General features: G+C 50.5%; 1 protein-coding gene across 1 annotated transcript; it reads left to right on the top strand.

The window, feature by feature from the left end:
• Positions 1-686: 686 nt before the first annotated feature.
• Positions 687-8,038, top strand: NLE1 (notchless homolog 1). Its single transcript, XM_061470302.1, has 13 exons — positions 687-787; positions 1,017-1,160; positions 1,243-1,460; positions 1,557-1,636; positions 1,883-1,959; positions 3,236-3,333; positions 4,749-4,941; positions 5,374-5,509; positions 5,859-5,905; positions 6,058-6,260; positions 6,988-7,147; positions 7,233-7,303; positions 7,776-8,038. The coding sequence occupies exons 1-13, from the start codon at positions 779-781 to the stop codon at positions 7,786-7,788; spliced, it is 1,449 nt and encodes a 482-aa protein (XP_061326286.1). The 5' UTR covers positions 687-778; the 3' UTR covers positions 7,789-8,038.
• Positions 8,039-14,039: the final 6,001 nt, after the last annotated feature.

Here is a 14,039-nt window from a genome sequence, read left to right as displayed (position 1 = left end):
TTACACTTTTATGTGAGCTTTAGGGGTTTAAAAACCAGGTAAACCCCTCAGCAGTCTGGTCTTGGTGCATTTGTGCAGATTTATTAATATTTAATAGTATAAGCTTATGGTAGTGTGGGGAAATAAGAATAATTTCTATCTAAATGCTAAATAAGGTGTTTTAGTCACAGGATGCATCAGTTGGTATGGTCGTTTAGCATGGTATTGAACTGTGCACATGCACTCTCTCTTCTGTGGGGGAAAGCTAAACCCTCATGGGTTCTGTGTGTACCCCTTGGGTTTCTGCCTTGGCACTTGCTCTGGTAGTTACTGGTTTGTGCTGGATGAGATGGGTGATGGGGAATTTCTTGCTATATTGCAGGTTTATGTCTCTGAGCGCAGGGTCTTCCCTCCCGCGTGTGCAGCACAACAAGCCAGTGTCCATATGATGTATATGGTTTATGGTGAATGAACCACCTTCAGTGGCAGCCTCCTCTCCTGCTCCCCGCAGGGTTACACACACTGTGCCTGGGCAGGCTCTAGCGTGGCATTAATTCGTGACCGGAATGGGGTAGTTGGAATATTTTTTGCCGAACTTAATGCTTCTTATTTTAGCAACGCAATAAGAAGCGCCGGGGCGGCCTCCTTCATCCCCCTCCATCCCGTCCCCGCTGCGCCCCCCGGCGGCCTCGAGCCCGCGGCCCGGCGCTGTCCTTACCGCCGGCCACCAGGGGGCAGCAGCGCCGCGCTCAGGGGCTCCAGAGGAGCCGCTTCCGGCCCACGTGGGCCGCGCACGCACATGGCCGCGGTGAGCGGGGAGGGGGCTTGGACGGGGGAGAGCGGGGCCGGGGTTGGAGCGGGGCCTCCCCACCCCGAGGCTCCTCCGTGGGCCCTGCTCGGTGCAGGATGTTTCTCCCCCGGGCTCCCCTACAGCGGCTCCTTCTCACCCCCCCCCCCCCGGATCACTGCCGGGTGGGTGCTGTGGGGCTGCCCCCGCTCCCTGGGGCATTCCCGGTGCTGATCCCGCTGTCCCGCAGAGCATGTCGTCGGACGAGGACGTGCAGCGGCTCCTGATCCAGTTCCGGGATGAGGCAGGAGAGGCCCTGGGCTCCCCCTTCGATGTCCCGGTCACCATCACCCCGGACAAGCTGCAGCTGGTCTGTAACGCGCTCCTGCAGAAGGTGAGACCCTCCCTTGGCATCCCACGGTACCTCCGAGCCCAGCCGGGCCTCCCCTCGCTACCCCTCTTGCCCTTTCCCCCAGGATGAACCGGTACCTCTGGCCTTCTTTGTCCACGACGTCGAGATCACCGCGTCACTGGAGAAGACCTTGGTGGGGCAGAGTGTGGAGACAGAGAAGGTCCTGGACATCATCTACCAGCCGCAGGCAGTGTTCAGGGTGCGGGCAGTGACCCGCTGCACCAGCTCCTTGGAGGGACACACCGAGGCTGTCATCTCTGTAGCCTTCAGCCCCACTGGAAAGTACGAGGCGCTGATGGGGGTCTGAGGGTAAGGCAAGAGCCGCTGTCATCTTTCCTTGGTACACCACACTGAGCCGGGGTCTTCCTCCTCTCCCAGGTACCTGGCGAGTGGCTCTGGAGACACCACTGTCCGATTCTGGGACCTCAGCACAGAGACACCGCAGTTCACAGCCAAAGGTGGGTGCTGGATGTCCCGGGGGGGCAGCTCCTGACCCCTGCCTGCTTTGGGGGAGCAAAGAGAGCAGAACCTGGTGCTGCTTGAGTCATACATGCTGGGACCATGGCGCCTCTCTTTGATTAACTAAGTGGAGGACAAAGGTTTGGCCAGGAGGAGCGTGGAGGGTTCCCTCACCTCCAGTCGTGGTGGGACATCACAGACAGTCACAGCTCTCTATTCACACCTGCTCGTGCTCTCTCTGCCAGGTCACCGGCACTGGGTGCTCAGCATCGCTTGGTCACCTGATGGCAAGAAGCTGGCCTCAGGCTGCAAGAACAGCCAGGTATGTGTGGTGGTGGGGGAGTACTGAGACCTTCTGCAGCCCTGTTGCCCTGTTCTGAACTGAACTGACCCCTTGTAAAGGGGCTGTGGGGGACGAGGGCTGAAGATGTGATTTTCTTGGGTATAAGGGGTGTATCCAGGTGTTTTGAGGGGGATTCCTGTTCTCCAGAGAAGCTTTGCATGTGGCTCTGTTGCAGTAGTTGCAAGTGGCGTCTCTTAACTCTGTTCCAGGCAGAGCTCAGTCTTTGTTGCCTTTGCAGGCCTCTTGCTGCCGAGTCCTGCTGTCTTGGGGCAGATGGTTTTCCCTCTGCACAGGAAAGAGTCCAGGCTTTGGACGTGGTCCTTGGCAGACGGTTCCATCACGAGGCAGGTGTCTGGAGTGAGAAGGATCATCGCCTGGTCAAGCCAGGGCTGCTGCTTGCGTGACCCAGACATGCAGCAGCAGCCGGTTTCACAGTGCTCTCACTCAGACACAGCCAAATTCCCGTTTACAGGAATAGGAAGGGGGCCCAGCCCTGTGGAGCAAACTGTGTGTCCTTAAGGTGTAAACAGAAATGCCTGGGGAAGTGGGAGCACTCAGAAGTAAGTCGCTGAGCTGCAGAAGGGCAGTTGCTTGCACCGACCTTTGAATTGGCTGAAAACGGCAACAAGAGGAGCCATGGAGCTGCTGCTGTCCTGTGCTCTGTTGGGTGCTGTGATACTAGCCCCAGGGAACAGGCCAGGCAAGGGTGGTTTGATGCTGTTCTGGCTCTAATCTAACCCAGGGTTCTGCTTGTCCTCTGTTTCTCCTGGATTTTTAAGTAGGAGATGACTAATGCCTTGGCTCTTTGGGTGAACATTTATGTAGAGAGAGGAAAGAAACAGAAAACCAGCATGTCTCCCACCCACAGAATCCGATCAGAAGTAGCATTTAGCTCTCTCTGGCTTTCATCGTGCTCTGCAAGTGTTCACTAACTGTCTGGCACAGGGTATCAAAGGCTCAGAGTGGCTTTCTGGGGACCTGTGTCAGTTTTGAGTTGAGGTAGATATTTTTGTAGCAGCAGCGTTTCAGGCAGTGAGGAGGGTGATCGGGTCTCATTCTTTTGATGTCAGCTGATTGCTGCAGGGATCTGAAAGGCATCCAGCCCTCCTGCCCCCCTCCTTCTCTGCTCCCTGCTTCTGCCAGTGTGAATGCGACACCAAGGACACCTCTGCTTTCTAAACGGAGCCTGAGTGTCTCTGGGATTCACATGATGTAAGTGTCCTGACGCGACCCTCTTGCCTCCTCTCTTGGACAGATATTTCTCTGGGACCCAGCCACTGGCAGTCAGATCGGCCGGGTGCTTTCTGGCCACTCCAAATGGATCACGTGTCTGTGCTGGGAACCGCTCCACATGTAAGTGAAGGGCCAGCCCAGCCCTTTCCCTTTACTCGTGTGGAAAAGAGCAGCCTGGCCTGAAAGGCACTGCTCCTGTTCGCCTTTCTCCTGTTCCAGGAGAAGGGCTGGGTGCAGGAGAACAGCCCCCAGGGTGGGCCAGCAAAAATGTGTCTGTCGGATCCAGGAGTCACAGCTGCTGCTCACAGTCCCATGAGGTTGCTGGGAAGTCACTGCCAGTCACTTCCCTTGTATAGATACACCTGCCTGTGGAAAACAGTGCTTGTATGCTGCTGGATGAACGCTTGAGCTGCTGAGCTGAGAGCAGGAAAGCTGCTTGTGTGGTGCCTGAGCTCAGGCTCTGCAAAGGACTCCCTTTCTGCTCTCCTGCATCCTGGTTGCCTCTGTCATCTTGTTTATTTATCGTGAGGGCTGATTAACTGTGCAAGCCCCTTATCTCTTTGATCAGCTAAAGCTTTGTCAAGGAGAAATGGGTGGAGGGGGTTAGTTGTATCCTGTTATCCAAGACATGATAGAAACAAATAAATAAAAAGAAAGACAAAGAGCCCCTTCATAACAGAGCCCTGCAAATTGAATTTGCCAGTAGGAAACTCCAGCTATTTGCAAACAATTAAATGAATTAGCAAAAATTGATTAGAAAGGAAGATGAGAAAATGGAGAGGAGGGAGATGACCCTGCCAGGGCTCCATGTCTCATTCTGTAGCCAGCTGTGCTCCCTGATCAGCTGCTCTGCAGCAGGAGGGGCTGTGCTCTTCCTTGCAGCTGTTCATGCCAGGGACCTCTTTCTTTGATGTTAAAACTGTGCTGAGTGATAAAGATGTTGTGCAAAGGACAGAGGGCTACGGCGGCTCCTACCCCTGTCCTTGCTGGGCTGTGGCCAGCTGCTTCCAGGTGTGTTAAATTTGCCCCCCTGAACTATGTGGATGGACTTTGCTGCTTTCAGCCTTGCCAGCACAGTGTCATTCTGCGTCCTCAGGCTGTTGGAAGAAAAGCATGGCATAGGCAGGAGAGCATTCAATGTGTTGCTGTTGCTACCCATCTGCACCAATCCCCCTGCCCCTGGCTCCCCCAGCCAGTGCCCAGGAAGGTGCCAGTTTGTGGTATCCTCATTAGCCAGTGGGCTAAAGCTCTGGAAACAAGGTCGTTGCCAAGGGCTCGGGTGCCAGGTTTACCCTGGATTGGTGGCTCCAGTGTGCAGCCCAGTCAGTTTGGAGGGAAGCATTTTTCTGCCTTTCCCCTCCCTTGTGAGATCTTGTTCTCTAGGTCAGCACTCTGCCCCTGCCCAGCCTCTCTCTGGTCTTAAGCCCAAAGAGAAAGTTGTCTTTTATTGACTCCTGGACCATTGAATCCCCTAGGGCTGATGGTGGAGGAGCTGTGTGTGGTGCGCAAATGGATTTGGTCTTCTTTCTTTCTAGAAACCCAGAGTGCCGCTACCTGGCAAGTGCCTCCAAGGATGGCAGCATCCGCATCTGGGACACACTGATGGGCAGGTGTGACAAGATCCTCACGAGCCACACGCAGTCAGTGACATGTGTGAAGTGGGGGGGTGATGGCTTGATCTACTCCTCTTCCCAGGACAGGACCATCAAAGTCTGGAGGAGCCAGGATGTAAGTGAGGCGGGTAGTGCTCAGGCTGGACACACTGTGTTGTAGTTTTGCTCTTCCTGGCACAACTTGTACCCCAGAAATGGAGGTGTAGAGTGGGTGCTGTATTCTCTTGACCTGTCACAACCTGTTGCTTGAAACCATTTGGGTAGCTGTTGTGCAATGTTTTCATCCCTAAAAGCATAAAGTGGGGCTAAAAGCTGGAAACACCCTTGCAGTGACCTGTGCTGGTGGGTACCGTGCAAGGCCCTGCAGGAAACTGGTTTGTGAAGCTCAGTAGTGTTACTTCTTCCCTGCTAAGCCTGGCTACAGTACTGCCTGCAGCTTGGCCAAGAGGGTTTGGAAAGTTTAGGGTTGGTCCTCCCAGCCCAGTGGGTGCTGCCCAGTCTGTCTCTGTCCTGCCCATTGGTCTCTGAGCCGTGGTTTTGTTTCCAGGGAGTCCTCTGCCGCACCTTGCAGGGCCACGCTCACTGGGTGAACACCATGGCCCTTAGCACCGACTACGTTCTGCGCACCGGGGCCTTTGAACCTGCTGAGGCCACCATCAACCCGCAGGACGTACGTGGCTCCTGTAAGTGCAGCTCCTGCCCTGTGGGCTGGGGGAGGTAGTGAGGACCTGATGTCTCTTCTCAGTGCTGCCACAAGCCAAAGCAGTCTTGAGAGCTGGGAGCAGGACCTGTGCTGGTGGCAGCCGTGGTCTTCCTGGCTCATGCACAGGGTCGAGCAGTCTGGGGGATGTAAGGCCACTCTGTTTTCAAGGGATTTTGCTCCCAGTGTCATGCTTGGCAAAGAATGTGGGTGACCAGTCACACTGTGCTTAGCCCATGGAGCGAGGATTGGAATTGGCATCATAGGGTTAGAAAGTTTCTTTTCACCTAAGGTTGTGCAAATCTCTCTTTTCCCCCCTCTGCCTATTTCAGTGGCGGAAGTGAAGGATAAAGCACAGCAGAGGTATAACCAAGTCAGGGTAAGTCCCTTTTGTCCCTACTGTAATTTCTAACAGTATTACTGGTGGAAGCAATAAACGTGCACAGTTGGCTGTTGACCGCAACATTGATGTGCTTTGGGCTCTCCATACGTGGCTTGTACAAGACTCGGGCTCTTTCATCCCTTTCTCAGGGCCAGGAACCAGAAAGGCTCGTCTCAGGGTCAGATGATTTCACGCTGTTTCTTTGGAGACCAGCAGAAGACAAGAAGCCACTGGAGAGAATGACAGGTCACCAGGCTCTCATTAACCAAGTGCTCTTCTCGCCAGACACCCGGATAATAGCTAGTGCTTCCTTTGACAAGTCCATAAAGCTCTGGGATGGCAGGACAGGAAAGTGAGTTGGTCTGTTCTGTTACAGAGGTGGTGCTCGTATGGGATCTCTGTGTAACACACAGGTCAGATCTTCAGAGCAGGCACAGCTGCGGTGGGATGGGATGTTCCACTCGGCTGATCTCCTGGAGAGGTGTGTGTTGCACACTGCAGACTGACCCAGTTCACACAGTTCCTGTGCCAGAAAGTAGCTTGTTCTGGACAACGCAAATTCTTGTTACAAGTGGTGCTGTTGGTGTTTGGATGCTGCTTGTAGCATCCAAAATACTGCAGCTTTTTACCTTCAGCTAGAGTATTGATAAGCTCTCTCAGGGATAGGGCAGCCTTCCCTGTAAATCAGTCTTTATACTGATGGGCTTGGGTTTCATGTCAGTAATTTCAGTGGTCCTCCTAAATCCGGATTGCTCAGCCAGAGAGAGTAAGGATGCATCTGTACAGTAAGGCTGTACTGTTGCCTACTGGGTATGAGTTTCCTGGCAGAGAAGTTGAGATGAAGAGCCATCTAGAAGGCTCTGAGCCCCTCTGGGAGGGTTTTTAGACAGCTGAACCACCCGTGGACTCTGTATAGCAATTGACTGCCTTGTGCATGCTGGTTTGGGGTGTGCTGGTGTCCTCTGACCGTGCTTGCTTGCTTGGTGGAGAAGAAACATGAAGGCTGGGCAAGAGCTGGTTTGGAACAAACCCAGCTACCTGCTCCTCTTAACAGCTTCCTCCTGTGTCCTCCACACCAGGTACCTGACATCGCTGCGAGGGCATGTCTCAGCCGTGTATCAGATTGCCTGGTCAGCCGACAGCCGCTTGCTGGTGAGCGGGAGCAGTGACAGCACGCTCAAGGTCTGGGATACCAAGATGAAGAAACTGGCCATTGATCTTCCTGGCCATGCAGATGAGGTGAGGTGTCAGGCTGAAGTGTTTGAGAGGGGCAGGAGTGACCCTTCCTCCCAGCAGAGGTAACTCTATCTGTCTCTAATGCTAGGTTTATGCAACGGATTGGAGCCCGGATGGACAGAGGGTAGCAAGTGGAGGGAAGGATAAGTGTTTGAGGATGTAAGTAACCTGTTGTCTGTTCATAGAAGATATTGCAGCTACTCCCATGTGTCTTTCAGAGCTGCAGTTTCCTTGCAGAGACCTGCGTGGTTAAGGCATGATCTCTCCTTGCAGAGAGCACAGCGCTGGGCCAAATTCCAGCTTGGAGACCTGACCTCCCTGAGGGCAGAACTGCTGCTGTCCCCTGGGAGATGACTAGAAAGCAGAGTCCCTCCAGCTGAGCAGTCAGTGGTGGAACTTGACTCTGATGTCTGTTTTGGCTCCTGGGGAGGGGAAGGAACAGTTGTACCAGTTGGTCAGTCCCTTCCTGTCTCACCTTCCTCCCGTCTCGCGGTTATGTAGACGGACAAATTCCTGTGAGCTGGTTGCCATTTGACCATGGCTGATAAAGAAACCTAGGCCCTTGCTGTGCAGATGAAGGACCCCAGTACCTGCTGGGCCACAAGGATGCATCAGCTCTTTCTGTTTGCAGATGGCGTCGCTAGGAGCAGTGACACGAAGCTGCTGGTGCCATCCTAAGCTGGGCTGCCCTCACCACAGGCTGGGAGATCCGCGAGGTGATGGATGATGGAGGCTGACATGAGCACGACATCCTGTTCCTGTTGGCTGCTCTCCCTCATGGACTCTTTCCTTATATTTATTTAAGGAAATTTTAATTCTAGTTCTTATTAAGAGCTGTGTTTTGCAGGATGATTTCCTCTGAGCATTACAGGAGGGATATCTCATCTACCCCCATCTCAACTGTCTTTTTATTGAAATTTCATGTTTACAGTAGCCTGCTGCCTTGAAAGGGGCGAGCAAAGGGTAGGGATGGCTCCTGCCCCTTCTTGCTGTGTGAAGAATCCTGCAGAGGAAAAGGTTTTAGTGCAACAGACAGGGTTGTCCTTGTGTGACCTTCGGAGAGGGAAAGAGGAAGGGGAAAATTCAGCACATCATTACATTACACAACTGTGCTCGGCTGCATGCCTGGGACAAAGATCTGCTGAGGATAACATCTTAAGGCTTCCCATTATTCCAGTGAAGTTTTGCCTTTCCACAGCCCATTTCTCTGTGGGCTGTGCTGAGCATTATCTGTTAGCAATCCTCTGCATCCACAGGAGAGAGCTCATTCACTGTTCAGGGTGCAACAGGCGTGAACTTCAAATGACTGATGGAACTGTGCTGAGTTATCAGGGCTCAGTGACTCTTGGAAATGGGAAAATGAGGCAGTTGTGCCTCTAGATAGGGAAGAGAGTGCCTGTTTCCCATCCGCTGCCGACTCGAGGGGGGAAGAGGAAAGGGTGGGGAAGGGGAAGAACGGAGCAGGCATTTTGAGTGGTGTTTGTCCCTTGCCCTGGATACGTGCTGACAGCAGGGCTGGGACTGTCACAGTAAATGGCAAAACCTCCATTGCACAGAGTTGGCTCCTTGTGGAGTTTCTCGAGTGCATTTACTTGCCCAGTGGGTGAGAGGGATTCATACTGTCAGATACATATTTGTAAGCTTGCTTTTGAGCCTTTTTGTAAGTCAGTTCAGGCTTCCAGGAATCATGAGGTGAATAGACCTGACTTAGTGTTTATTTTCAGTGTTCTTACTTGCAAAACAGTAAAAATCCAGATGTGGTTATTGAAGAGTAGAAATTACATTGTCAGATTAGTTGCAGCAAGCTAGCATGAAGGTTAAAACGTTATCCATAGCCCTCATGCTGCAGTTGCTGCTCAATGATTACTACAGCTCTAAACAGGAGTATGGTTTTCATGCTTTCCACCTGCAGAAGGTGCATTTTAGGACTTTATTCCTGATGGCAGAATTGCTTTGGAGAATTAAGAGAGGATGGTGCAGTAAGGGCCATTTGCTTGTCTGCAGTTGTTCAGTTTAGCAAAAGACTGAACAAAGGGTTAAATCTTTAATATGACTGAGCACACAAGTTGTGGTTCCTCTTGTTGGTATCTCTTTCTGCCAGCCAAGTCAGCAGGCTCTATCTTCGTGGGATCATTTGGGAAGAACTCAATATCCTGTACCTGCTCTTTCATTAATGTGCTTCCTCCAGCTGGTTCTTGCTGACAGTGAAGGCCATGTTGCATCTATCTGCATAAACAAAACCCTTCTTAATTCACTAAGGTAAATGTTGCGGGATAGGGTGGTTTAAAACTGTAGGTGATAATTCTGCCTCCCCTGACTGCTGTGCCCTTGGGAAGGAGGAGCACACATGCGGCTGACATCTCTGGTGGCAGCTGAAGAGCTGCTTGTTCTGCACTGTTTTGGGGCTCCTTGTACTAAAGGAACTGATCCACCCTTGGAATTCTTCTCTGTGTCCCCAGGTTTGACTTACTGAAAGTGGCAGCTTCAGCAAGTGCTGGTAGGATGTGACTCAGAGGGAAGAAGCATCAATCTCTGCTTCCTCTCCCAAAGTGCGGCACGTGGTCACTGTGCCCTGTGAATCCACAGTGTGTTTTGCATTAGAAGTAGGGATGTATTTGAGTTAGGGGAAGAATCCTGTCTGGGGGGCGGACTGGCTTGGCTGCACGTGTACATGTGCCTAAAGAGTACTTCCTCATCCACTGATTTTCAAACCAAAGCAGTCTCAGTACCCTCTGGCCGTGCTCCGAACCTCAGACAGCTCCTGCCTTCCCTTCAGACAGCTTCTTTGACACAGCCTGACTAAAACCCACCTTCCTAATGCTGAAGCAGAAAGGTTTTCCAAGGCAAAGCAAGATCTCTTGAAGAAAGAGAGGGCTTTGCAACAAAGTTTACACCAAAATACACTGTCTTGCCCTTAATCTTTCTTTGACCTGGTAGCGGGTAGATTTTGAACCAGGCTGTGTGATGGCTTTGCACTTAGACCAAATCTAATTTTCTTGTCTTAAGCAGCTGCTGCTATTTTTATCATTCCTACAGCACCAGCCTTCATGCATACTAAGTGCTGGCCCCATTCCAGCTGTATTCCCAATCCCGTAACACTCCTCCCAGTTTTATTTGAATGCAGCATTTCCCGGGCCTTGCTCTTCAGTCTCCTGCCAGCTCTCATGCATTGAGGAAGAGCTGCTGCCCTTCACTTCAGAGGTGGCTCCCTTTTGGCAAGGGGTGAAACAGGCACGTGACCTCCCTCGCTCTGCTGGCAATGGTGATGTGAGCTTTAATTAGCTAACTTCGAGAATTGCAGATGAAGATTTGGGTTTATAGTGTCACTAATGGGGGAAGACATTGTTTAGAGGGCAAATCTAAAAGGTAGGCCAGAGCTTTCTGACTGCATTTTCTGGGAACTACATCATTAACCTTACAAAAAGCCTGCTGAAATACTTTTAACTTCTCCAATGCTGTGTGATAGGAATCTCAGTATCTGCTGCTGTGTATCAGCCCTGTTTCTCCCAAGTTACTCGTTAAGCTTACCACACAGGTATGCCTATCGCAAGGGTGTTATTTCGCACTGGTAATGTAGGAATAAATTTAAACATATCCAGAAACTTAGTCCCACAAGCCTTCTGACACTTTGTTCTTTAAAAGCTGTGATAGCTCAGCTGATGCCACCATTAATTTTGTTACAAATGGATGGTGGTGATGATGATAAGGACTGGGAAGCATGCCAGTCCTCAGAGGAAGGTTTACCTAACAAATTCCTGGGTTATAATGGAGGGAAAAAAGGAGAGAAGAAAATGATAAGAACACCTAGAATGAGGGAGATTGTTTGGGATAGCGCTGAGATGAGCAGGACAGTACCAGAGTCTTGCCTTTGGGGGTTGATTTAGATAAGTGAGGCCTTAAACATCCTCACAAAAACTGTTCTCAGGGCTGTGTGTTCTGGTTATCTGTGCTGAAGGGCTGGCCAAGTGGCATACACATTGTGCTCCTTGGGTCCTTGGAGGCACATGTTCGTGTTCTGCTTGACTCAGCTGATTTCTGATTATTTTCCCAGATCAGAAATCTAACTTCCATGTGCGTTGCCTGGGGGAAGATACAAGAAAAATCTTTCAATGAACAGGAAGAAAATACTCTTCATTCATTGTTATGCATGAACATTAAGAACAGCAGCCGTCTTTCTGCTTTTCTTTGGGACAACCCAGGTGCCATTAAGGTGATGTTTCCACCTCAGAAAGGGCTGTATTTCAGTGATGTGGCAGAAAAAGGCTTGCTGGGAAGACCAGTAGCGTTTTTGAGGATGAAATGCGTTACAGAAACCCAGAGTGGTGTCTGTGTTCTGGACAGCTGCTAGCACATGAAAACATACTTCTGTGTACTCAACCAACCAACCTGGAAGATCCCAATTCCTTTCTAGATTTGTTGCTCTTGTGACCATTAGTCCTGGCTCACATCTGAGGGTCTAATTTGTCTGAACCAGCATAGTGCAGCTGGGAGGGAGCCACAAATCCATCTCCAGCGCTGTTATTCTGTGTTTTCTTCACTCTGACCCTGTAAATTGGTGGTCCTTGCTGAGCTGGAGGTCACTGGTGGTCTCTGTCAGTACACTGCAGGGTGATGTTGAAAATAAACAATCTCGAGACACAGTACTCTGCTTCTGAAGGATCACTGTGGTCAATGAGACATGGTACTGGTGCCTGCTGCCTGGCCATGCTTTCTGAGCACACTGTGTGTTTTATTGTCCTGCTGCCTTGCTTGTCAGAGCAGAGCAGTGCATCCCTCCTAGTGCTGCAGGGCTGCCAGCACTAAATGGTGAATATCTGTGTGTATTCCTTGAGCAAGGGAGGAGCAGCACGAGCCCCATGGGTTTATCCTGCATCGCTCTCCCAACATCTCAAGTAATTCAGTCTGTTCTGACCTCTTTCAGCAGCAAAAGCAAGTGGAGGTGCTGTTTGTAAATTGGTTTATTGTAATCCACAGGTGCTGGAAATACTGACATGTAGAAGCTCCCCCAGATGCTAATCAAGGACCCAGCTCAGATGAGTGACCTGCATGCAAATCCCACAGTCCTTATGCTTTTCAGACATCAGTTCTTCAGATCCCATTCAAATCCCAGTGCAAGGCAGCATGTTTAGTTATTCTGGTCAAACCTCCCTGCTGCTCTTGGCTGTTTTGTCCTTGCTGTGCTGAAACAAACCTGCTCGAGGGCTTCAGCCCCATTACGAGGACAAAAGGACATCAGACATGCTACCAGAGGGAAATGGGTCTCAGTTTTGAAGAGTAATGCAGAATGGGTGGCTTAGAAATTCCTGTAGTGTATTTCTCTGTCCAAAAGGCATCCTTATGGATTATTTTAATTCTTTATTATTTTTTAGCTTCCCTAAAATGTAGCTTGTGACATTCAGGTGAGGATACGTGCTGGTGGCAAGAGGATTAATAGTGAATATGAGAATCAGTGGATGGCAATAAACAGCCAGTTCTCTGGGAGATTATTTTCTGAATCAGAGTAGCTAACACATTGAGACTTGTGGGTTTTCCTGGGTTTAATGGGGCACTGTGAATGCACACTAGAAAGTGGCTGTGTTACTACCAACACCTTCATTTATTGGAACTTGGAATATTTTTGCATCTCATTTATTCCTTTCCATGGGGGTGTTCTGGGACCCTGAAATTACTTGGTCAGCTTCACTTTCTCAGTTTTGTTTCCTAGTGTAGTGCCATGCATGGATTTTTGGATAGGAGCTCACAACTTCAGAAAACAAAGTAGGGGATCATATTTTGAGGGGTTTAAAAGCCCTTTGGTTCTCTTTGGAACAAAACAGATGTCTTGGGATTCTTCTAATGTCTTTATATAATGTCTGGAGCTTAAAATGCCCTTTATAAAGTAGTATTTCCTTAAGAATCTCTTGCTGGATATTTTTTTAATCCAAGTGTGTTGTCACTGGAGAATTCTTTAGCCGTGGAGGTTTTGACATGCTACACAGCTCCAGTAGTGCTTGCTGACTGAAAATGGAGTGAAGAACGGGAAGAGAACCAACTCTGCTCAGTCTGTTTTGATCCAGCAGTGCTGGAAACAGAGCTTGTATCACACAAGAGGTGGTGCAGCAGTCCTGAGTGGGGTCAGAGCTCTGCCCTGAGGATCCCAATGTGCACCTTGTGTTAACTGTAACTTCAGTGGTGGGTTAATTGCTGATGTTGAGGGGGTCTGAGCAGATAGGGATATTGGGGAGGCCTGAAGGAGCTTTACAGATGAAACTGGGATGTGGAGGTGGCCTGATGGAGAATATGGGCAGAGAGGAAAGAGCAGCGAGGAATGGAAAGCAAAGGAGTAGAGCGCAATTATGTAGCTCTGGAGGTGAAGGTCAGAGGCTCCATGTGACTGGTGTGTGGTGACTGTTCGTTTTTTTTAATGTTTGTACGTGTTGCTGTAAACAGCCACAGGGTGATCTGAAAGCGCTGAGAGGCAGAGGCTGTAAATTACAGGCGTAGCTCTCCTTACAAAGAGAGCAAGCAACTTCAAGAGTCTTTGGCTTACAGCATTTTGCATGCTCGTTCCTCCACTGCTTCTCCATTCAAGTTTCTTGTATAGGTTTGATGTGGTCTTGGTGAGTGGCTGTGAGCCTGGGGGTACTGGGCTGGCCATACCACCCTGGGAGGGTGGGATGATCTGTACCTGCCTTCAGGAACATTTTCTTCACCAGAAGGGTGCTCAGGCATTGGAACAGGCTGCCCAGGGCAGTGCTGGACTCATTGTCCCTGGAAATGTCCAAAACCCATGTAGATGAGTCCCTTACTGACATGGTAGCGGTGGCCTTGGCAGTTCTGGGGAATGGTTGGACTTGATCTTCAAGGTCTTTTCCAACTCAGTTGATTATGATTCTGTGATTGATCCCTGCCATGC

Source organism: Pezoporus flaviventris, unplaced genomic scaffold (genome assembly GCF_033815535.1).
Source record: "Pezoporus flaviventris isolate CSIRO_AGI_PZ_B2104156 unplaced genomic scaffold, CSIRO_AGI_Pfla_v1 ptg000063l, whole genome shotgun sequence".
Taxonomy (NCBI): Eukaryota; Metazoa; Chordata; class Aves; order Psittaciformes; family Psittacidae; genus Pezoporus; species Pezoporus flaviventris.
Note: the sequence above shows the minus strand (reverse complement) of the source record. Positions and strands in the feature narration are given on the sequence as shown.